Genomic DNA, 25,883 nt, shown 5'->3' with positions numbered 1-25,883 from the left:
AGTTTTTGAATTTCGACTTTTATATCTTGGTAATTAAAAAATGTATTTCTGTATCTTTTTATAAATGTAGGTAAAAACAATTCATATTTTAATCGAGAAATTAAAATTTGTTATTAATTTAAATTTGATGTAAAGTTTTTTGGAAATTATTGATGAAGGATTGCAATTAATATAGTGAGAGTTTATAACGTTAAAAATTAATTATTGTAATTAATTAATACTTTTCAACAAAAATTTGCTCATGTTTACGTTATCCATAATCAAAGGTTCACGTCATCATCTAATATACGTAGGATATTGAAATATCTTGTTTCCTCCGTTTTGGACAAAATAATTTTGTCATGTAACCGAGCTTCTATCGATTTCTGTCGCAAGCGTTGGCCAATTCATTACAATTTCGAATGCGTGGTAAAGTCTCTTTCTTTCTTATCGTAATTTACTTAAATAAATTATTCACTATATATTGTAATATTTTATGTAGCGATCAATGATATTATGTATGTTTTTACAGCGGTAGAAATATATTATTTATACTTTATACTAGTCTTTATACAGTATATAGTGGGTTGTACAACAATATTGACGATGTATGAAAGCCGTTAATGGTATGTCCTACTTTACTTAATTCTTTTTGGAACACGTTATGTTACCTCAAAACCAGCGTGAAATGGTTACAAGTTCCGATAACATATATAAAATACGAATCAAAGTGGAAGAGTCAATACGCATATTATAAGAATAGGGATATATAAAAGCATATATTGTATAAAACAAAGTAGAGAATATATAAAGAGATGCACACATAGAATCATCACACAGAAATTTATCTACAAAAACTGAATATATGTTGCAATTTTTTATTGCAGTTTTAATTTTTATGGTTACGTGATAATTATATCTTGAATTACATTCTGTTGATTCGGAAAAGGTCGAAATTTAATTTAAAATTATACAGGAATTTGTGTACTCTTCCGCCCGAATGCATTGGAATTATCAGTAATTTTGCTTTTCGGTTAATTAAACAAATTCAATTATTGTAGGAATATAACACATGCTTTCTTTGTCATTGACAAGAAAGAGAATAGTTCATCATACATACGTAATATGTAATAAACGATTTAAGGCCATACAAAATCCTGTAATTATTTCTAAAAGACAGTATCTTTGAAAGAGAGATATTAAATTATTTATTTAAATTTTCATAGTACATCTGTCAAAATTTTTTATTTTTTATTTCACTTGAAATTGATTGTTTTGAAATAACGTTTATTTTATTCGGTGTTATTCATGAAAGAAGAGAAGTGACTATTTTTAGATATCCTATAAACGATAAAATTCATTTTTCAATAAAAATTGTGCATATGTTTATCTAATCTAATATATCTACGGAAAATGATCCGGCCAAGGAGAGGATCCCTATAAAATATTCTTCTAGGGGGACATGACAACGATATCAGCCATTATCGTAGAATATCAAACGAGTTATCAAGGTGGTATTTAGGGAATTGTTCAGCTCGCAGCGAAGGTGTGTGCCTCCCGTACTCCTCGAGGAAACCATCACTCCTGCCTAGTAATTTCGCGTGTGCAATCGTTTATCAAGTCAATTTGCCGTAACGGTCGTTAGGAGCACGACAGGTTTGATAAGGACTTAAATCGATGACACGGGAGTTCGTTGGCTCGCAGGGGGCGACCAACAGGCTTCTTATTATGGTCTTTAGCGCGCAATAACCCTGAACTTTAAAGCTCGCCTATCGGCTAACACGGAAACGTGAGCTCGGCTCTCGGTTCGCTTCACCACGTGATCTTCATGCAGCTGCGAAAGAGCCGGTTAAAAATAATCCGAAAAGATGCATGGAAGAAGATCGTGATTCTCCGGGTGCATCGCACCCGAATTTACGCGAGATCGACTCGCGAGATCATCGTCTTCTCTCTTGAATGCTTCTTTTTCTCTCTTTTCTCTTTCTCCGCTTTTGTTTGATCGATGTTTCCTATTATCGTACTCTATTTTCTTGACATTATAGTCGGTTTGCTATAGTCGCTTCTCTCTCGTTACTTTATCCTTCTCTTGTATAACCACTTCTCCCGCTTCTTCTCTACATCATTCTGTCGAGAGGCGCATTTACTGTCTATTTTCGCACGGTGACTATGTATAGGGGATTCGTTCTCATGAGATCAACGCGTCAGGAATATCATGCGGTGAAAGTCTTATTTTTCTCTTTTTCTTCCCTTTCTCTTTCCTTTTACCCTTTGCATTTAATTTACGCCGACGCATACCTCCTCGTGCTTTCCTTTTAAACGAACCTATAAAGGAAAATTCACGAGAGGGTTGCTACGTGGATTACAAGTACAAAGTAGTTGTAAAGTAGACTAATAGTGGAGAAATTGCACACAGGCTCAACTCTGACGTGTCTCCAGCAAATCGTTCTTCTTTGAGCAATTTCCAAAGAAATGCCAATGATATGCTGACTTAGCAGAATATGTAAGGTAGAAAATTCTCTGAACAACTAACGTCTATTTCTTAGCGTAAATGTTCTATCATAATGAAGTGAAAAAAATAATGTGTATTATTTATTGAATTTTTTATGTTGCACAAATAAATTCTTCATCATTATATATCAAATAGAAAATATATAAAATTTAATATGAATTAAATATATCAGATGTGTCAGTATCAAAAGTTTTTTAACTAATATTATTCCTATTTTACCGTTAATTTTAGTTTTATTTTTAATTATTGAAATTTAAGACTTTGGCTATATCTTTTTACATCTTTCAACATTTTATCTTTCTCAGAGATCTTATATATCTCTGACAATGAATATCTTATTCTTTTATGTAAGATAGACGAGAAATCTTAAATGAATCTCAAATGAAAACAGATAAGATATCTCGCCATAAAATATGGATATCGATTATCGCTTACACTGGCTTTTCTGGAGAGAAAGAGAGAGAGAGAGATCACTCGTTATTTCCACTTAAATAAATCGAAAATTTTTGCAGAAGACTAAAGAAATATGTACAGAAAGAGAAAAAAATAATAATTATCTTGAAATACGAAAATAGATTAATATTTTATTTGCTCGCGTGGCTGTACACATCACATATTAATTATTTGAAGAGTATTATACATAAATATATACATATATGCCTTTTTTGTCCACGCCTTTTTTGATTAATTTAACTTGTCGATGATTAGTGAAAATATATAAAGGTCAATCGAGCTGTCATTGTGAATATTCTTTCGACATGGGGATAATAAGGATTGCCAGAGTGCTAATGGATTCGTGGTTTACAATCCTGTATACGGACGCTTATCGATCTCGTGTTGCGCGCACGCATCGCGTGCTTACATGCATACGATAATTGAGCTTAGTCATTGTTTACAGTGATTAAAGGTGTAGCTGCGCAATCCGTTATTTTACACCTGGTGCGATGCAGAGTTAAATATTTTGCGCGAGAGATAAATTTTAGATATTTCGATTTTCCGGAGTTACATGACTTGCATTTTATCGTCCACTGAACGCATAATGAAATGGTTTATGGTCAAAATTTTTATTTTATTATTTAATTTATCTATCTTCAGATTTGGATGATATCTGTTTTTTATGCGTGAAGCCATTTAACAGTATTGAATTTTAATTACTCTGCGCAATATTATTCCCATACACGTGCCAAATACATTCCGCGTTTTATTTAATTGTAGGATTGCAAATTATTGAGATTAAAATTATTCCTGTGTAACTAATAGGTTAACAAATCATTTACTTACTGCACAATTATTTTAATCTCTACAATTTAATAAACAGCTTATCTTTTAAACAACAATGGTAATCAATACTACTATCTGTCATTTAATGAAGAATTTCATCATCATTGGCGCATTTGTTTGCGAGAATTCGTGTAATATTAAGGCGTAACTTTTCGTGCTTCTCTGTTGAATGAAGCTAATATGACATTTTTTATAGTGATTGTTAATAATATCGTCAGAAAGTACAATATTTTGATATAGTCGCGCCGGACATAAAGTCCAGATTTAATTCTTGCCATAAACATTACTTCACATTTATACTGACAGCTATCGGTTAGATTTTGCGCGTGCCGTATATTAGAAATAAAGCGATATTGCAATTTAATGAAAATATTTACAAAGATATGAAATACTTGCTCGAGTTATACGAGTTTATATGAACATTATTTCCATTGTACAATTTTGATTGCGTTTCGCTTATCGACTGGAGAATTAACGGTGAAAATGCAGCTATAATTTTTCGGAGAGAATTGCAAACGCAATAAAAAAAAAAAAAAAAAAAAAAAAACAATAAAAAATGCAGAAATTCTTATCTCTATATTTTTAATAAGCTTATATATTGTACAAAAAAGAAAACTATTTAACATGAATAGATATTTCATTCGTGCGTTTCATTGTCTGTTTCAGGTGGTGTTAGTTTTCATTCTCAGTATAGCATCGCTTATAATATACTTCATCGATGCCTCCAGGTGAGTAACAAGAACACCAGATGCATGGTTTTTAAAAGTTTCTCCAAAACATTTACAAATATTTGATTTTTTGTGTAATATTGGAGATGTTATGCGGAATACTAACACTTGATAGCTTCTTCTCATGGTCTGATTCAATTTACGGAACGATAATTGCTAATTTAATGACTGCTATTTTAATCGCCCTCTCAGTGTTGCCTTTTTTCAAGACCGAGACCTTCGCGTAAGAGATGCTGACCTAACATCCGCAATCTCATGCTTTCATGTTACAGCGAAGAGGTGGAGCGTTGCCAGAAGTGGAGCAACAACATTACTCAGCAGATAGACTTAGCTTTCAATATATTTTTTATGGTCTACTTTTTTATACGCGTAAGTAAGATCATCCATTTCATCGCGTTTTCGTTCATTTCTCTAATACTAATATTAAAACGATCATAAATAGAATGCTAACAGTGCAAACATTTTACATAATCGTTAAATTAACAATATTTATCTTCTGTTCTTTGCTTTTTTAAATATTTTTTTTTATTATTACTATAAAAAGATAAAAGATTAAAAGAAAAAGTTTTTACTAAAAAATTTAGAACAGTCAAAATATTTCAAGTTTATAAACATAAACGTGCTTTGTACAATGTAAATCACTTTTTTCGTTTGTATCCTGTGAAGATCTTTCGAAATGGTCTTCTGATAAAAAATAATATTTGTTTAACCAACGGCTTTGATAAATCACACGTGTAAACTTTCTCGTTTGTACGATTCGCGCAGTTTATCGCCGCCAGTGACAAGCTGTGGTTCATGCTGGAGATGTATTCGTTCGTGGACTACTTTACGATACCACCGTCCTTTGTATCGATATATCTCGATCGGACGTGGATCGGACTGAGGTTCCTCCGAGCCCTACGACTGATGACGGTCCCTGACATCCTCCAGTACCTCAACATTCTAAAGACATCGAGTTCTATTCGTCTCGCCCAACTCGTATCCATCTTCATCTCCGTCTGGTTGACCGCTGCTGGTATCATTCATTTGGTGAGATAATCCTCTTTTTGCGCATTATTTAAGTAACAGTTATAAATATTTTCGCCAATTTTCGTGAATCTTAATTCACAGATATTATAATTACTATTGAAACAGTGTCATATATCTTAACACACACACATATTATAATTAAATATTTACTATGTAGACTTTTTCTAGATTAGCTCTTTTATATAATTTATAACTATTTATATGTGTTTAAACATGGTTTACGTAAAACATAGTTTAAGAATACATCTATCTTATATGATAGATGCATAGAGTGTCATAAGAAATGAGAGAAACAATCATTTTTTAACAAGTTTGAAGATATAAAAACAGAATTAATTGAAAAATTTTTATTAATTAAAAATTAAAATAAATTAACTTTAAGGAATATGGTATATAATAATCTATTTCTCATAGTTAATAACTGGATATACTCTAATACTAAATGTATTTACCAAGATATTTATTATTGAAACTTGTAAAACAACGATATAGAGACATATATTTTTATATCTTTTCCAATCTTTTTTGTGATATAATCTCTACGATTTAAATCTCCCGTAAAAGGAAATTAATCCTATATTATCATATGTGATAATATACTTTTTCACGATTCTCACATTTCCCAAGACATCCTATGTACAGAAAAATACAGAAAACTACATTCCTCGGATGTTCCGCATTTATACGCTATTGTGTGATAATAAAAGCTTACGGTTATTATCATTCGCCAATTTAAACCACAATTTTACTACTGACGCCGGCGGGAGATGAACCTGAACGTAATAACATTATGTTCGCAGCTTGAAAACTCAGGGGACCCTTTCGAGTTCTCGAACCCGCAACAGCTTTCGTACTGGACCTGTGTGTACTTTCTGATCGTGACGATGTCCACGGTAGGATATGGCGACGTTTACTGCCAGACGGTTCTCGGCCGCACATTCCTAGTATTTTTTCTACTCGTCGGTTTGGTAAGTTATCCTTACGTATTCTTCTACGTATAATCGAGCCACTTTAATATTTATCGTCGGTTAAAAGAACCTTCTATATAACCCCGCGCACAGTATATCCCTCGAAAATCGCGCTATTATCAAAGACCGCGTTTCTATTTTATGCATTGTCAACGAATAATTCTTTCATCCTGATCGGGTTTCTCTATCGATACATGCAATAGCATTTTTATGAGAAAAATAAGAACATGCCGAAACTCGTAATTAAATTTTCTGCTACTCTTCCCTTTAATGGTAATAAAAATTATAATTTATGAAATACAGAATATATATTGAAATAAATAAATAAACATCTATTCTCATAAAAATGTTATTTACTGTATTCTTCTACTGTGTTTTCTTCACATTTTACGTGAATGTACGAGCTTTGCGAAACGCACAAAAAAATTCAATTTTTTTCATCGATTGATTTTCTTAAGTACATAATATATATACGAAAAAGAGCTCAATGAAACTCTATGAAACTTCAAAATTTTTATATTTGTCTCGTTGCAGAATATTAAGCCTTTATTTCTCGCTTTTTATTCAATTCTCATTTATCAGAAAAATTGTGTTTTTACCTTTTATTTATCTTTCCGTCAAATCGGCATCGCGATGTATTTTTTTCGTATCTCGAGAAATGTCAATGTATGATCGCGGATTGTTATTCGGCGCTTCGCATAGCTCGTTTCGCCAAATCGGACCCGCCAGCTCGCCGGTTTTGCCAAAGCTCGTACATCAGAACGGAACCATCGGCGAGACAAGCGACAGCCTCAAATTTACGTGTCTCTCGAGCCGCGAGACGGTGAATATTTCGAGTGTAAAGTGTTCTCCGGCCGTTGATCTTCCTGTGTCCCAAAAGGCGCCGAGAAATGACCGACGGTGGCATAGCTAGCATTTTTCTTCGTAAAATTTTTCTCTTTATAGCACTTTAAATGATATCTTGTGATATTTTTTAAAGAGCTCAACATTGATAGATATTTTATACATTTTATGAACTCTACGGATAAAGCGATTAAAGCTAAAGCTTTAATTTTGATTATTGATAATGTATGTGTTCTTATAATTCATAAAATATTAATGTGTTTTGAAGAAAATTTTTCGAAACACTTTGAGTAGATGGATGATATTTATATATAGGTTTTGTTTTAATAATAATGTAAGTTTGTTGATATTTTTTCAAGATGGTACTTGAAAAGCAAGTAATATTATCTGAATAGACATGTTTACTTATTTCGCCATGACTTTACCACACTTCTTGAACTTTCTAGCATCATAACTCGAGACAAACGTAATTGTTCCACGATTGAAATAACACTTTTGTTTAATGCCACGCGAAAGTAGCTTTTTGGGGCAAAAATGAACGGCGAAGGACGGTGCTGCTCGTTATATTGAATCGATCGATTCGTTTAAATCGTCGATGCGCGCATTATTGTGAGCATGCTTGTATCCTATTATGCGTACTTCGTATGCGGTCTATCGATCGTTCACGTAAACCTTATGTACACGCTCGACTTGCTCGTGATAACACGCTCTGTTCTTAGAGTTTTCTCAGAGATGCGTCGTATTTTTCTCTCGTTTAAATGCGAGCATCTTCGTTCAAACGTCGGAATCGCGTTTAAGCCAACATTTATAGCTCATCATAGAATATTCATAGATAACATTGATTATCGAATTGGAGAGAGCATAGCCCGAAAATACAGTACATTCGACATACGTGAATTTGTGATACAGAATTGGTTTGTTCGCGGATAAGGTTACGACGAGGGCTTAAATTATACCGCGAATAAAAATAAATATTCTCTTTTTTTTTATAAGAGATGTAATATTTCATTATTTACATATATTAAAAATATTAAAATGCATTTATATTTTGTTTCGTATTTAAAAAATTTTAATTCAAAATGTAATGTACGTGGTTATATATACTTTAATTTAATCGATCATTTAATTAAACACCTTTCATCGAAGTTCCGGAAAAGTTGCCGTAAAAAATTATCATGAATTAAGTCTTATTGCGGTTTCACGATGATAAACATAAAAAGACTCCCTTTATCAGGCAGTTTTACTCGTGTTCACGTATATCGTTTTAAAATGTGCTCCCTCATTTTTCTGTAACTTGTTTATATCTAGAAGATATATCGGAAGATATTCCCATTACTATGCGAAGCAATTCGCGATAACCTGACTCGATAGCACTTGAATTTTAGCCACGATAATAAAAGAGACGAGAAGACAAAGATATTAACTACCTCTATGTGTCTTATGATGTATCACGTATCGGAACCGTCGTGATGTTTCAGATTGTTATAATGAGAGAAAAGTTGCCTTGCAATTTTATCACACAAAATAATTTTATTAGTCATACAAAAATATCTCAAAGATAAATAATTTTTAGTATACAAATAATCCATTTTTTTTTTTTTTTTTTTTTTTAAAGAAAATAAGATTAGATTTAATTCAGTTCAACATTTTATTCTATTATTAAAAAAACTTGATATTATTGTAGAGTAAAATATAATTGAAATTATAAAGTGTAATGTGTGTGCGTGTGTGTCTGTGTGCGTGCGTGTGTATGTGTGTGTGTCTATGTGTGATGTGAATCAATTCAATAACTATGCATATCAATTATAATTAAAACAACGATTATATTTAATAATCCATACTTTTTTTCTGACAACTTGTATATAAGTATAAATAAAGCTTAAAACAACAAAATCCTTTTATCACATATATTAAATATAATTTTGTTGGACTCTATAATTTGATTTCCAATCATTTGAAATTTGCTTAAAGAAAAACTTTCTGAAGCACTTTATATATGAAAAGAAAGAATCAAAGAAAGAATCATTAGAAGCAAAATCTTGACGTAAAACTCACGACGGATTTCGATAACGACTTTATGTGATTTTTGTACCTACATTATCTTGTATAATCGGAGAAGAAAAAGATTGTACTTTTGTGAAGTAGAAGCTTTATCATAATGTACAGAGACTACCTCAAATATCTTTAAATTAATAGAAATGTATATAGAATTATTTCAAACAATTATTTATTCTTGACCGCGTATTGTGAAAGTAGCCTGAAACTTAAATGTGATATATTCAATTGATTGCCAAAAAAAAATTCATCATAGAGCATGATTATTTCTACACTTTATAATATTAATCCAAATATTTATGAAAGACAAAGAGATTTCAAATTTTATTTGAAAATTTAACAGGTTAATTTCAATCGACGTATCATTAGTAAATAAACGCAATTTCTAAAAAAAACGCAGCTTATTATGAAGCATTTAGCATAGCAATATTTCACTCCACATCGTGTTTTTTCTCGAATTAATTTGCTATAATGGCGAGCGCTTCGATATTACGCGAAATGGTGAAAGAAGTAATTGCGGTCATTATGTATTTGTACGACATTGTAGCTATTGAAGGCATATTTTACTCTTCCTCTGTCTCTTTTTCTCTCTCTTTCCATCTTACTCTCTTTATCTACCTATCTATATCTCTCTATCTATCTATTTTATGGCTTAAATTGGTTCTACGAGTTTTGCTACAGCCACTGTCTATCTTTTTTCTTCGTGATTTAAGAATCACTTGTAGTTAGTAATCCGGCGAATCGATTAATTCAATTATAATCGATTCAGCTTGTTATGCGAATGCTGCGATATATATATATGCTGCGAACTTATTTTATCACGATGCTAACGGGTATCGACAGAACTTTTACTAAAAAAGAGCCTCGAAACTTAAGCGATGGAACTTTATAAATCTCGTTCCATACTGTTGGATCTCAAGAGAATATATTATATGAACAATTCATATCTATTATAAAAGAACAGAGAGTTATTTTTAGAAAGACGCATAAATATTTTTATTTCTATTCATGAATATTTACATAATTAATTTAAAAGTTAAATAATTCTATAGCTTTGTTATTAAAAATTTAAAGAAATTTCAACTAATTATGAGTTGCTCTCTACGGAAGACAAAAAATGAAACTTTACATAATTTTTTTGATATTTTTAATTAGACGAATGTAACATAAAATTTGAAAAAAATATGAAAAGTGGAAGATAAAAAAAATTTACACGGTCTCGACTCGGTGATTCAGCAATCCACAGCCAGAGATTCGAGGTTCTAAATAAATTTTTCTGTATCAACTTTATCATTATTTCTCTCTTAAAGGGCGTAAGGCCCGACGGCTTCGATAAGATATGGTGTCTGTACGCGCTTGATTCTTGACTCTATTCATTCTGTCTGTATGTGTATTTTCTGCGATGCTGATACGCTGCTCACATATGTTACGACGTAAGATATTGTTCTGGCCGCTTGAATTTTATTTTCCGAATTGTGTCGGCCGCAGTGATACACGCGTACGGCACTTTCTCAGTAGTAAATTCCGAGCACGACGATACCAACGAGATGATTGCGAAACTTACAAGCCGAAGTAATATTCGTCCGCTTCGCATTACTAGAACATTCACTTCCCTTTTGCTCCCCTATAATCGATAAAGAGCAGAAGCTATAAGTAATATAGTTTTATCGGATTACGGAACAAGATATACCACTTTACTTTTTTATCGATCCTAAATGGCACGTTGTAAACTTTGTTAGAAAACGGATTCTCACAGCGCAATTAACTTTGGACTTTTCTTCAAATTAGCAATTCTAGATTATTAGAAACGGAAAAATTGAATTGAATTGTCTTCACGAAACACGGACGAAGTAAATAGAAAGTTAAATGAAGTTCAAAAATGATTATATCGATTCTTACAATTTTTAGTATAAAAAATTTAATTTTTTAAAAATTATCTATCATTTTTTAACACGTATCTATCTATTATCTTTGTATCAATTTTTGAGCAAGTTATTAATACTTCTCGATTATTATAAATTAATTTTTTTACGCCTACATTTTATCAAATTTCTCGATAAATTATTTACGTATATCTACACAAGTTTGTGATTCTACATCCGGTTTGTAAATTATTATTCTAGAGTGTAAACTATTATTCTAAAGTATTATTCTACATTTCCATAGACTATCTATTAAAGTTTGCCCGGGAATATTGGAATGAACGTGTAGTGTATCTCGTCCATTATATACTTTCGTGTATTGCATTAAGAGATTTGTAACCGAATCGTTAGAAAATCTCTCGACTAGTCACATTCAGTCGGGTGGGAATGAAAAATTATGTTCTCGTAACATTTAAAAGGGGAGGTTCTTTTGGAACACTCTCAAAGCGCTTTGGCACTCATTTGAAAGTACGATATCACGTGTCTCGGTATAACATGTGGCAGGCGAAGAACCGCTTTTAACCGAATTCAGTATACATATTTCGCAGACACGAGCGGTAATAAACCTGAAATTAGACGAAGTCGCGCGTGCGCGCGTGCGTGCGATCATAAATTAGACGAATTCAGATGAGCTTAAAAGCTCGCTAGACTCTTGACTCGCCGAGCTCATTGTCAGTATCCGAAAGTGAGACAGAGATGAAGTTGCACATTGTTTTCGATTGCATAAAGGAGGAAAAGGAAAAGATACTGTATTATTTCAGAATTATACACAAAGAAAAGAAAATTATATTTTCTGACGTAATTAATTATATATATTTGCGCGTTTCATATTTATTAGCTCTTCAGAATAAATCAATACGTTTTATAAATCTTTACGTATTTTATAATGTTTATTTGTCATGCATATTGATGCTCTTATCATAACGAAGAAATACTTTTTGATTAAATCAATTAGCGTGTTTATTGGCGTTTATTAAATTATTTGTATCAATTTTATTGAATTCCTTGTTATATGCAAATTTTATGCGTGATGCATTTCAATTATAACAGATAATAATTTCATGACATGAATATATTAATTTATGCTCATTTCATTATAATTTTATATTATTACAAAGATGTATCGTGCAATAATGTATTCTCAAATATCTATACAGATTTTTAGTTATAAAATTCCGAGTTTATTTAATATCTATTTATATTATTTGTATTGTAGTGATACTCACTCACAAATATTCGTGAAAGGCCATTCGGTTACAAGCTCTAGATTTGCAAATAGATTTGTTTTATTTACGAACTTTGAAATTACAAATTAAAATTTTTTCTCTTCCAGAATAATCATCAATTAAAATTCTACAAAATATATATTTGCGATATTATCTATTACAGTTCCTGAGATTGTAAGTTAATATCCTATTTACTAAACTTCAGAATACGCGATTCTCTTATTACCTACTGCTGAAATTGTGAATTCTAGGTACGCGAATTCTCACTTCGCCACTTCGTATTTATTCGGTGAAGTGATCGCGGTCATACAATTCGCTGCTTCGCCATGCTATTATACTTTACAGGACATCTACTGTACTTGGCTGTTCCTTGAGAACGCACATTATGTCGAGCGCAAAGTGTCAACACTTTTTTTTTCTCAACATTCTGTCTCTTACGATAATTTCATTGATCTCGCAGTGTCTTTAGTTGCCTATATAAAACTATCTATTGCGATGAAAATGCCTAGTCGCGAATCATTTTCAGCGCCCATATATTTAATGATAACGTGGCATAAGACAACTTTGTCGATCGTTCATAATAGATCATATCTTTCTCATAATATCCGGCATTATAGACAATTTACATAATTGCGCTTTATTCACTTTACATATGCACGAAGAAAAATTGATTTGCAAAATTTCCTTTCTTCTTCCGTTTACCAAAGGAATTGCTTGCATCTTTTTCACCTCTGCTTCTTAATTGTTAATTATAAATTATATTCACTCGACATATTTTGTATAGCTTTTATTCTATACATAAACAGCAGAATTATATAAAATTATATTGAGAATTTGTTGTTATCTTATATTTTCTTTTTAACAAAATAACTTTAAAGTAAATTAAACTCAATTAAACATTTACACGACAAGCGCGTTTTAATCGAATAAATACAATAAGATAATGAAAACATTGATTAGTCATACAAAACATATTCACAAAGTTATATCGTTATTAAATCGTCATTATAAGAACACGAAATTTCTTTATTCATTGCCAATTAAAAATTTATCGATTTTAATATTTAAAAATATATCTCTGCTGTTTATCTCTTTTATATATTTATGATTTTTTCTTTGCCTACTGTACTGTTTCTACTTATCTCACATGTTTAAATATTATTATACTGCATACATAAACTTAAAACATACACATCGGATGATTCTTTACGGTTGCAACAAAATCTTCTTGGTGTAAGTATATATCAATGTGTAATATAATAATAATCTTTGACGCACAGAATGATATTTTGTGATAGAAAATGTTTTGCTGTCATTATTGGACGTAGGTTAAAATCGGCTTCGATCTGCTTTGCGCGAATTTTTTTTATTGAAATGAAACAAAAAAATAGCAATTATCATTATATGATATATAGTATTGTTATATAATTTAATATCTATTTTATATATTTATATTAATTTTAAAATCATGAATGATTTATTTTGATAGATGATATCAAATTATATTAAAAATTAAACATAATTGTAGCAGGAATTATAATATATTCTTTATTCTAAATTTTTATATTTAAGTTATTTAAATTCTTATAATTCATTTTCTTACTATAAATTATTATTTAATATAGCTTTGTATAATATAGACGTTTTAATGCATTATATGCATGCTTTGTGTATAATTAGGCATTCTTATTTTTTTGTTCAATATTCTTCGCAACCAAAAAGAGCAGAATCGATTTGTTCCTATTAAAGTTTGAATAGATTTTATATTGATACAATCGGTAAAATTACTTTTCTGTATACTGTATGTTTTATTCTTTCTGCATCGATCTAGGATATTTTATTTAGGATATCGATCGGATATCTAGAATTAGGATATCTAGAAGCATCATGGTTTTCACGTCACAAATACATGCGAACACGAAACATAAACTATAGATTATCGCACCATACAATCGCATTTTTTCCCTGTTTCTCTCTTTTCTTTTTTCACTATTCTCCAATACGAGAGACACGCACTTGAATTACGTCAATACAATGCGAAAGCACTGCTGCTAAACGCAACCATACATAGATGACCCAATTCGTTAGTTTTTTTTTAACGATCCGTAGTCGCATAGTATTTTCCAGTTATGATTTCTATTTGCAGGCAATTTTTGCTAGTAGCATACCCGAGATAATAGACCTCGTAGGCAGTAGGTCCAAGTACAGCGGCGAATACAAGCGGGAGCATGGAAAGAGGTATTACTATCAAATTACATCCTATACAATCCTCTATCTTTTGTCTATTAATTTTATTTTCCTTCAAATATGTATATGTATATACTTACTCGTAAGAATTAATGAGAACGTACATACACAACGCGCAACGTACACGCATTTGTACACGCAGACATGTACACACATACGATGCGCAATCTGCACGCGTGCACTCGCACACATGTCGCGATATATAAGGTCCATCATCGTTCAATCATCATATGTTGTTCTACATTAAGTTAGAACGTCAAGAGCTCAAGGACCGATGATGAATGCATGAAAATTTACAGCAGTCGGAAGTACACAGGGTCGACTCGTGTAACGACCGCGTAGTGTGGTATAATACCATATGATCGTCGCTGGCGTTCCCTTTCGTTTCCCAATGAATCACAAAACGGTTCTCTGCGGTGAAAGGTCCAATAAAGCGAGAAGGAAAGAGTTTCACGAACGACATGGACGAGCGTACAAAAAAAGTGGAAATGCTCGGAATCGGAATATCCCGATATCCAGCTTTCATTCATATAACGAACACTCGATCAATCTAACAAGTTTGTTTTTGCGCGACAAAACATAATTAAAATATGTGAATTCGGAATTATACAAATAATTTTTTATTCATTTTTTATTTAAAGATTTGATATAAAATCACAAACAGCGATAACATGTATTTTAATTTTGAAGAAAACAATAGATATTAACAGTTACTATCTATCTCTGAAATTGCTGGGTTTTTTTTTGCAATTACTTCTGTGAGAAAAATTAAAATATCTTTTTAATTTTAAAAATTACATTAAATATTTAGACTAATCAAATTAAATATCTTAGACTTATTAAGCTGAAAAAACAAAAGATACTATGGATGCTATATTTTCTTTAGTTGATTCAGTTTCTTTGGTATAGAAGTGATCATCATAAAATAATCACATTAAATTTATTATAATCGTAATATTAAATGAGGCCATTCGCGGCCAGGTAAATGTTGAACCATCTGGGACAATTCAATAAGTGGATATTCTCTAATATTAATCTAACTATATAATCATCTCGAATTAAAGCCGATAAAGCAGAGCAGGCGTAAATCGACACTTTTCGCGCATATATATTATCTTGTGCCTCGTTTACCCATTTTATATTCTTTCAAAATTAATATTCGAGTGCTTTTGTTGAAAAGTTTTTCAATGATTAATTTTTACTCTAAATCAATATTTTAATTTTCGAAACTTTGAGAGATTTTATATTATAATTTTAAATCATACTTTTACGCAAGAATATAAATGAATTAAGCACAATTTTATTTTTAATTTTATTCTTTTTAAACAGAATCCTTGAAAAAAAAAATCAATCTTCTAATATGTTTAAATTATTGTATGTACGTTCTGATAAATACAATGACCTTTCACCGTGTGATGCCAAGCCAATAAAAAATGTGTCTGATGGTGAAGATTGCGTGTAAATCCAAAATGACGAGAGAAGCAGCTGTATTTAGTAAGTTTGTCTTATGCATGTGTACTTTGTATTATCGATCAAAATGTTTTTTTTTATCGTACATCAATTATATCGCTCTCTATTTCTACAGCACGAAACAACAAGCATTTACATCAATACATATATAATACATAAAATGAGATTATAGATTATAAGATAATACAAGCAGAAGTAACTTGATGGAATTTATTATGTAGTTTTCAAATTTAAAAATTTCTAAAAGCTTCATAAAATTTTTTAGAGATTTTGAAAGAGTGATTAATTAAAATTGATTTGAAAATTTCATATCATTGACTATTTTAATTAAATATTTATCACTTAACTCCATCAGGTTTTCTCGCCATTAAAATTAAATATTATTTATTTAAAGCACATTTTTTCAACAAAACACATAATTTGCCACTTTAGTCTGCTACCTTTAGCCGTATAAACACGTACAGGATTACAATACTACTTATATTATACTACACTATATTAGGATGAAATTAGTGGGACTTGATACACATATTTTAATTTTTTTATTATAAGATTATGTATAATTAATATTAACATATATACGTAGAAACTAAATTACGTAAAATGATTGCAATAGATTTAGTAATTCAGTATATATATAAATTATTTAAAAAATATAATTTATTTAATTAAACATAAATCGTTTTGCATGATTTGATTATATACTTTATACCAATGATACATTATACAATACGTTCACTCATACACACATACGCATACTTAATCATATTATTGCAGAATGCAAACAATCGCGAAGCAAAGAAATCCTAATTTTTATTTATCTCCTCGACTCTCCTGAAAAATAAGAAATATTATAATTCTCCAGTTTATAGCAACAATATTGTTTGGCTTCCACATTTCAATAGATAATGCCATGTTTGAAACGACGTTGATTATTCGAAATTGCCGGTATCATACGTTATAATAGTGCCTGCATGCTATAATTGATTTTTACGATACTTCGTGCAAGATTTTTCCGTCTTTAATAATAAAAGATACGCGTAACAATCAAAGTTAATTAACATCATTTAACAATCTAAATCAACAGCTAAACCAAGAATCATCGCATTGCGATGCGAACAGCGCGCACATTATAACGAGGAAACTAACGGCACTGTGTTTATGGAATGACTCATTTCGCAAGATTATAGAAATGAATTGTTGCTCTTGACCTTACATTAAACACTTGACTTACTTATAACATATGATGCGCGACGCTAATCTAAGAATACGCACAATTTATATCGCGCCAACACATAGTTTTATCATTCAATATGATTTGACATTTCATGCTAACGCATATTTTGCTCTACGCGATTATATGTTTGACGCTATTAATTTATTAGTTTCACGCGTAGGAAATGCTCTTTACAAGCGATTCCATTTTTCGTCTTCTTTGCTTGAACGAGATCATCAGTTTTGAATGCGGCACTAGTTAAAAATAAATATGTCGCAACAGATGAAGATACGCGCGCGCGCATCTTATTTCAGCAGACGTTTCACAGATTAAGTTATATTTTCCTTAACCAGAATTAAAATAATTTCAAGCAAATTGGAGTGTATATGAGACTCGAAAATTAAGACAATTCTCTATTGCATTTATATTACTTATTTTATTAAAGCTTTATTTTACATTATAAAATAAGTTTTTATCGTATTCACATTTGATAGTTCATCGCGATAGATATAGGTATTTCGCGTTGCACTTTAAAATCATTCGCTGAAAAAATAGAAAAGGAATATTTAATGTAAATTATCGTAAAATATGAAAAATCTTATATATTTTTAAAGTATAATTGTGCAAGTTTTTGAGAAGTTGATTATTTTGAGGATTGATAAAAAAATGTAGTTGTAAATGTAGTTGTAACATTGAAAAAGATTTCGAAAATTGATAATTAATAAAAAAAAAAAAAATATTTAGAAATCTGTTTTTTTTTTTAAATATATATATATGTTGCACAGGATTAATATAATAAAATAAAGATAAAAAACGATTTATTTCAAAAAGTTCAAACCGTATTTTGTTAAATTTACATGAAATCTTATAAAACACGTTTTGGACGATTTAAAAGCAATCGAAGATGAAAATGTATTATAACATATTTAGTTGAAAGCTTTTAAAACTTATAATACTTTTTAGAGTTTGAAGTCTTCTCTCTTATTTCGAATTTGATTAGAATATGCAGACATGCAGATATTTTATAAAATGCTAAATGTTATAATACAATTTTACCTATAGAACAACTTTGATACACAAGAGAAATATTACTTTCTTTTAAAGCGGATTTGCGCGGTGATCATCTCGAATAAAATACGTTTAATATTTTACATATATTAAAAATAATTTTACGGTGGCATTGAGTAATCTCGTCTTCTATCAAAAAATATATATAGGATTTACGATCAGAGCATTTAATTTATTTAGTATTAAAAAGCATTCGCATCATTGATGTTGAAATAATTTACACATTAATTCAATTACGTAAATCAATTTCAACAAAACATCGCATTATTATTTTAAATCGTGCCTCAGTCCGAATGAGATGTGTACTTGTCATTTTTATTTTTACAATTTATGGCGTTCTATCGCTTGTAACGAGCGATCAAGACGTAGCAAAACCAGAACGCAAGCGAAAGCACAATAAGAAAGAAAGAAAAAGAAACAAAAATAAAAGAGATTCAGGTTAGGGGTTTGTTCTGACGGCAACGGATGATTGTGGGTGTGTAGGCGGTGTTCGCCAGCTGGATCCCAGAGATCACGGAGCTCGCCGCGAATCGCAGCAAGTACGGTGGCCAGTACAGCCGCGAGCGTGGACGCAGGTACCCCAGAAATCCACCTAAGTGGAAGCCAGCCATAAAACAACCCCTTGAAATTAGTCCCCTTCCACCGTGTTGTCCCAGTAGTCACATAGATACGAAAAGTAGCGAAATCGCCCTGGATAGCGAGTGGTCTCATCCTCGTGCGACGTCCGTCATAATTTCCTCGATATCATCTCGCAGGCTCGTTGATCACACAATTGACCTTTCAACGAGAGATAACGGCAGAATTCATGCTCTTGCAATCAGTACAGCGCTTTAATTAAGAGAAATGACGGGACTGCGAACGCAGAATAAATCTTCATTGCCCGGGGGACGTTGCGGGTGATTAACGTGTTTTTGCGCGTTTTGTATTTTTGTCACTGAATTAGCAGAAAAGTTTGACGCAGCGGGAAAAGATAGGCGAGAAAAGTTAGATAAACACGACAAGTAACGAAGTATTTTAATGATTGCGCGCGCCGTCGCAACCTAGTTCTCCAACTCAACATTTCGGCCGTGAGTTTCGAGCTTCGAGCGACGAGCACGAATTGTCACAATATCGTATTTATCGCGGAAACGAAGTAAAAGCAGACGTTGCGTGGTTCTCATCTTTCCGATAAAAAGAATCATCGTATCTCATCGATTCGTGGGTGAATTCGAGCAAACGGGACCACCCTCGCTATCCGCGATGAACTTATTCTTCGATTAGTAAATATTGTATATGTCCCTTCTCCTCACCTCATCTCTTACTTTACATCGCTATCACGAAAATCCGTGACTGTTAAGGAAATTGGTATTCCGGATTTTTTGTGAGCCACATTGTCCCCTCTCTTTTTGTCTTTCTTTAACATATCCTTTATGCTGATACTCACCGCTTTTTTCTCTCTTCTCCACTTTTTACTCCATTAGCAAAGATCTTGATAACACATGCTGGTATGCTTGGACTTTTGTGGAAAGAGAAACACATAAGTTTTTACTATTATATATATATATATATATATATATATATATATACATATACATATACATACATATTTATATACGTTAGTAGATGAGACAAATATATACTAATTGTTGCATCTCTCTTTCCTTCTTTCTCTCTCTCTTTTTATACATATGTATAATATATATGTATATATATATATATATATATATATATATATACATATCTATATATATTCATACATTATAACATATTTATATATATGTATATAATTGCCTTATCGCACGGTCACACGAAAAGTAGTTCGTTCTCTTCACACCATATCCCTTTTTAATTAATGAGTATTTTATTCTGGGTATCTCGGGATTTAATATAAAATTCTCTTGGATGTGTACTAAATGATTATGTTTACTTTTACATCATGTATTATGTTTCTCTATCGGCGCTTTGCGCTTATAACGATACGTACATATTTTTCATATCGGACGCACCGGTTTGTTTTCTGTTACAACGAGATTAGAGGTAGGTTGGTTACCTAGGTGCGGAGAGTGCGGAGAGTTGACTTACTTACATTGCGTGCATAATCTAGTTATCGTGTAGATTAGCTAACTGACACGGTAGCGCGCGCCATTTTATTTATTTTCCCATTACACGTATATTGCATTAATATTGATGATGAATGTCACATAACAATATCGTCTTTTCTGCACGCGCGACTGATGTTAATATAATATTATTAATGTATGAGCTGTATATTTGACTGTACAATGTTCAACTTACAAGTCAATTCTATCTTTTCTTTATGTCGCTATAGGTAGGCTATTTTAGTTTTTGACTTTCCTACATATTTTAAATAAATAAATATATATATATATATATCTAAAAATAATTTTGTTAAATGACTATGTATTATATTTAAATAATCATACATAATGACATTTATTTGACGAATAAATATTTGTTTATCTTATTTAGGGTGACTGCTTCTATATAGCATTTTTTTTACGTTGAACGTGATATAGACATTTCAACAATATATCATAGATGTCAAATAATAAAATATGCATAAACATCCGTGAAGCAGCGAGTTGCGGATAATGCTGATACTTCTCGACGAGTTGATCGGCATACTTCTATTTTTAAGGCTGTATTTAATATCTTCAAAATGAGAATTGTCAGCGTGACATTAGATAGAAATGAAAGAATACTACTTTTCTCACGAGTGAAGGAAATTTAACCATGCTCGGCGAAATTGATCTCTGAGAAGAGAATGCCAGCAAACCATGGATATACTTCTCTTTTCTCTCTTTCTCTTTCTATCACTTTCTCTCTCGTTCCTCTTCTCTTTATTTATCTATCTATCTATCTGTCTACCTATCTATCTATCTATCTATTCCATTCTCTCTCTCTCTCTCTTTCTTTTTCTTCCACACTGAGTTCTCATTTTGGTGGCATGCGATAGTGTTCTGGTTAGTTCGTAGATTGTCAAAAGGCGATCAATCCCCTCCTCCCCCAGTGCGGAATGGCCTTTAGAGAGAGAGAGAACAGTCTTTCCTCGTTCGAGCGAGGAGGGCGAACGTCTTCGGTTCAATCGCGACTTTTCTCTTGGCTTGACACGATTTTTGGCATTTGAAATAGCGCAGCAGTAGCGGGTGCAGAGACGTAGGCACATACGACCGTTCTTTAGCGGTTTTATCAGTAGAAATTGCACGTCTGACTGCGATACACGACGCTGTATTCATACGCGACGTTGAGCGACGTAACCCGGCGAAGGCGGTATTTCTACTAACGTGCGAAAATCAATCGAGGGAAATGTTCGATTGTATTTTCTTGAGAATCGTATATAAATAAAGCAAATTGTCGATATTTATTATTCGATAAAAGTCTCGGAGATCGATAAATAAACTGCGAATGCAAAATCCGATTTATATTTTAGCCATATTATATTATATTAATAGTATAGGAATAAATAAAATAAAATCTGAAGATACTAATTTTCTGTTTTTGAAATTTTAGAATATTCAATTTTGTAACTTTTAATATTTTTTTAAGTCAAGCTGTGTAATTTATAGAATAATAAACGATAGTGTATATAATAATTTGATTTGATATCGATGCACGTGATTTTGTTCGACATACAAGGAATTTCTTTATTGGTAGTATCGCATAAAAATATTGCCAGGAAGAGCGTGTAGAGTAGGGAACGAAGCGTCTATGACCTTTTGACCGAGACGCGCGAATGAAAAATTGATCGGATCTACGCCCGTCTTGCCGCCATTCGCCGTGAAGCGCCGACTCGCGATCCCACTGTTGGGGCACACAGGTAGTTTAGCTTGGGTCACATCGAGCATACCTCACATCATTCCATATAACACGCGGGTAACGTATTCGCGACACGTGCAAGCGCATACAGGGGAAACGTATGAGGTGGTCGTCCTTGCGTATTATATGTATATGCATGTGTATACGTATATAACGTACGCGTATAGATCGACGACAGGATGGATATGTATCCATCCGGAACATCACAGTCTCAGTCGCGATCATCCCGTTGACACGCTACGTGCATCATCCACCACATGTGGCCACAAATCGAGAAATGGGAATAGCACGATTACACTGGTATAGACTGACGTATAGGCCGCATATCTCGAGAAACGTTAGATTTGTTTCGGCAAAAATATTAGTCGCTCAAATGAAATTAGCGATAAATTTATAATGCAATTACGCGCTCACAGACTTCGTTGCCGCAGACGCACCGCTTTTCGTCATCAGATCTTTGCTCGGCAGATATTGGCGCGTTATTATTTCTAATAATATTATGATTATTATTACTCAGCAAGAATAAAAATAATATTTATTAATAGCAGATAATAAGATGAAAATATGTTGTAAAACCATATTTGATTTTGTCTGGATAATCATCGATGATATTCGCAGATAAGTTTTCAGCATTTCAGGATATTTGAAAGGAACGTACATATTTTCATATCACCGTATTCTATATATTTATGCAAAAACGGCGAGTGTGTCGTACACTTGCTTTGAGAGAAGGAAGAAAGAGATTGACATTAATGTGTGTGCTGTAGCATAGCTTTATCGTTATGTAAATAAATTTTTCTTCGAGATTTTAAAAATACATGTAATATTCTTGCGTATATATTATATCTTTTTTGTGTCAATTGTATGAGCTAGTGTGAACGAGTGATTAACATTAACCAGGCATTCTAACAAACTCTCTAACTAGACTTCTAATACGAGTTCGGCCCTTTATTCCGTTAATTCGTTTTCTTTATTCGCACCTATACGTTAAAATGGATTGACAAAAACAAAGAGATAAATATATCGCAAACTCACAAAAAGTTAATAAATTTATAATTTAATAGAGATGCATTTAAATTAATTATCAATAATTCAATCAATTTAAATAAGTAATAATTTATTTAAATAAGTACAAGGCATTGATATAAATAATCTAATATAATTCACAATGAAAGGCGTTTTTTATTTGGAATGTCAATTTAAATTTCGATATGCCTGATTATTAGAATCTACGGATTATATGATATAATATTATGAATGTAATACTTTCACTATTTTATTCTCTTAAAATAACATAATTGAGAAATATTTGGCAATTTTATGATTTTTCTAATATTTAAAAGATTTATTTAAGAAAGTAAACTCTCTTGCCTCATATTTATATATATCAGAAAGAGGGGGAGGATTTATTCTATTTATAAAATTCAACATCTATTCCCGTGTGCGCGTAGACGTTCATATCTTAAATTAAAAATAAACAAACATTTAATAAATTGTTTGACCAAGTTTCATAAACATCGCAAAAATAAGGTCTGTTTACACGTAATATATAATTATTATATTAATTTTTTTTGTACTGGGATAAATGCGTTTAAAAGACAGAAAGAATTAAGAACAGAGATTTTTTGTAGAAAAAATAGAAGCAACAATAAAGATATTTCGAAGATTTAATTGGATCACATCTGTCGACGCGAAAAAGACCTTTTTTTTTTTAGTGAAAATGACAGGCTGACATGCGATTAATATCATAAAAATAATGTATTGTACTATTACGAAAGAGCGTGGATATAAATAGATCTGTCAATGGACTAGGTAGATGTGTCGGCACATGTAGTGTTCGTTAGGTCTAGGTGTAGGTGTGTAGGATCTCTATAGGTGTAGGTAGCTTACCTACCCTGCACTTTTATCTGAAACATGTTTCGTTTCCAATACATCATTAATTCGCGAAGACGCAGCGATACAACATTGACAATCTTTATGAACAGTCGCGTAACTAGATAGTCGTGCTAAAGTCTGAGTCTTTTTCTCATTAATGCAAGAATTTTTCCCCTTTGCCACTTATCGAAAACGAAAAGAAAAAAGACAATTACTGCATAACTTTCGCGTACAACGATTATTAACGACTCAAAACATCACGACACGACATCAAAAAAATACGATATTACAGAAAAATTAGAGCCGACCGATCGAACAAAATACATGTAAAAATGAAAAAGAAAAAAAAGCGAAAGTAAATTCTACTATCAATCCTGTCACACAAGTGTATTGATGCGAGTGTTGTGTTCTGTTCTATTACGTGGTGTAGGCCATATTCGCCAGTTGTATCCCTGAGATAATTGACCTGATCGGGACGCGAAACAAGTATGGCGGCACTTTGAAGAACGAGCGAGGTCGCAGGTGAGAGACACAACCAACCAATTAGCTTCCTTGATTTGAGCCCCTCTTTCCTCTCCCGATTGCCATTATACCTACGATATCCTCTCGTATACGAAAGGCGATATAATGTCCACTTTCACCTTCCTACCCTTGTAGCATCTATACCCGATACACCTTTGTAACACTTCTTTCTTCTTTTTTACACGTACATTCACGTACACGATAGTTTCTTTTCCGATCTCCCGTATCTCCTGTGAATGCAATCTTCCAATAGAAGCACGTACAAACATTAATCTCCATCAAGAAGCCCTTTTCTGATCCGACGAATCCTTCTTATAAATCTATATATGGTATATACACATATATATTTAGAGATCAATGTTAGCATCGCAAAACTGCAGTTCCATACCAGCTCATTGCACTAGTTGTCAGTCGGCCTTAGTGCAGCCGCTGCCCCAAAAACATTCCTCAACAACACACACTAGCCTATCAGCAAAAAACCTCTCAATAAACCAGCCAGCCCGTCTGCCACCACGGACCTACTTACCACACCCAGCAACTGGTGTTAGCTTGTTTGTTCACACCGATAGCACTTGGGACAAATACGGCTTATCGCGCTTGACATAAAGCATAAAACGAGCGAATATTATTCGAGCGAAGTTTTCTGTGAATAGTACATCTCGACATACTTCGTTGATTGCCGTTGCAGATGTTACGAGATATTTCATCATTTTTATGTTACTCGTGAACAAATCGTGCGAATCTCAAACGGATTTTAACAAAACGAATTGTCCGGATCAATTTCGTACGCTTAGTCACTTCCATTAATTAATTAACATTGTAATCATTGTGTCGATCATGAAACTCGGCGGAATCTAAATTGAGGCGGAGAGAGAGAGCACAGATAACGTAATTCACTATTAAATGTATATGTGACAACTTTGTATTAAGCGAACAATTATGCGTCACGGTCTGTAAATTCGCGTAACGAGTCTTGAGTTAATTATTCGATAGGGAGATGTCACGGCCGAATGATTTTATCGTCGTTAAGCGAACCGCGCGCTTTGATATATGTCGAGCTGTATTTTTCTCCGAGTGCAAGGGATTAACGCCCAGCATGTACCCTGCATTATCCGAATATTGAGAATGC

The 25,883-nt window shown here is 32.2% G+C and overlaps 1 protein-coding gene across 50 annotated transcripts in view; it reads left to right on the top strand.

Annotated features, from left to right (window-relative positions):
• Slo (calcium-activated potassium channel slo) overlaps positions 1-25,883 on the top strand; it is a 99,482-nt gene that overhangs the window by 33,201 nt on the left and 40,398 nt on the right. For 25 of the 50 annotated variants that reach the window (XM_070300885.1, XM_070300860.1, XM_070300857.1 and 22 more), the window contains 5 exons: positions 4,436-4,497; positions 4,770-4,866; positions 5,263-5,526; positions 6,327-6,494; positions 24,663-24,754. In XM_070300885.1, the coding sequence (XP_070156986.1) occupies positions 4,436-4,497; positions 4,770-4,866; positions 5,263-5,526; positions 6,327-6,494; positions 24,663-24,754 (683 nt within the window). Of the gene's footprint in view, positions 1-4,435; positions 4,498-4,769; positions 4,867-5,262; positions 5,527-6,326; positions 6,495-14,686; positions 14,779-19,024; positions 19,117-24,662; positions 24,755-25,883 lie in introns of all 50 variants that reach the window. The other 25 variants (XM_070300867.1, XM_070300882.1, XM_070300888.1 and 22 more) reach the window with 2 other exon arrangements.

The sequence above is a fragment of the Polyergus mexicanus genome, unplaced genomic scaffold (genome assembly GCF_030449975.1).
Source record: "Polyergus mexicanus isolate NDT 795.1 unplaced genomic scaffold, iyPolMexi1.0 SCAF_8, whole genome shotgun sequence".
NCBI lineage: Eukaryota > Metazoa > Arthropoda > Insecta > Hymenoptera > Formicidae > Polyergus > Polyergus mexicanus.
This window is presented reverse-complemented; position numbering and strand designations above follow the sequence as displayed.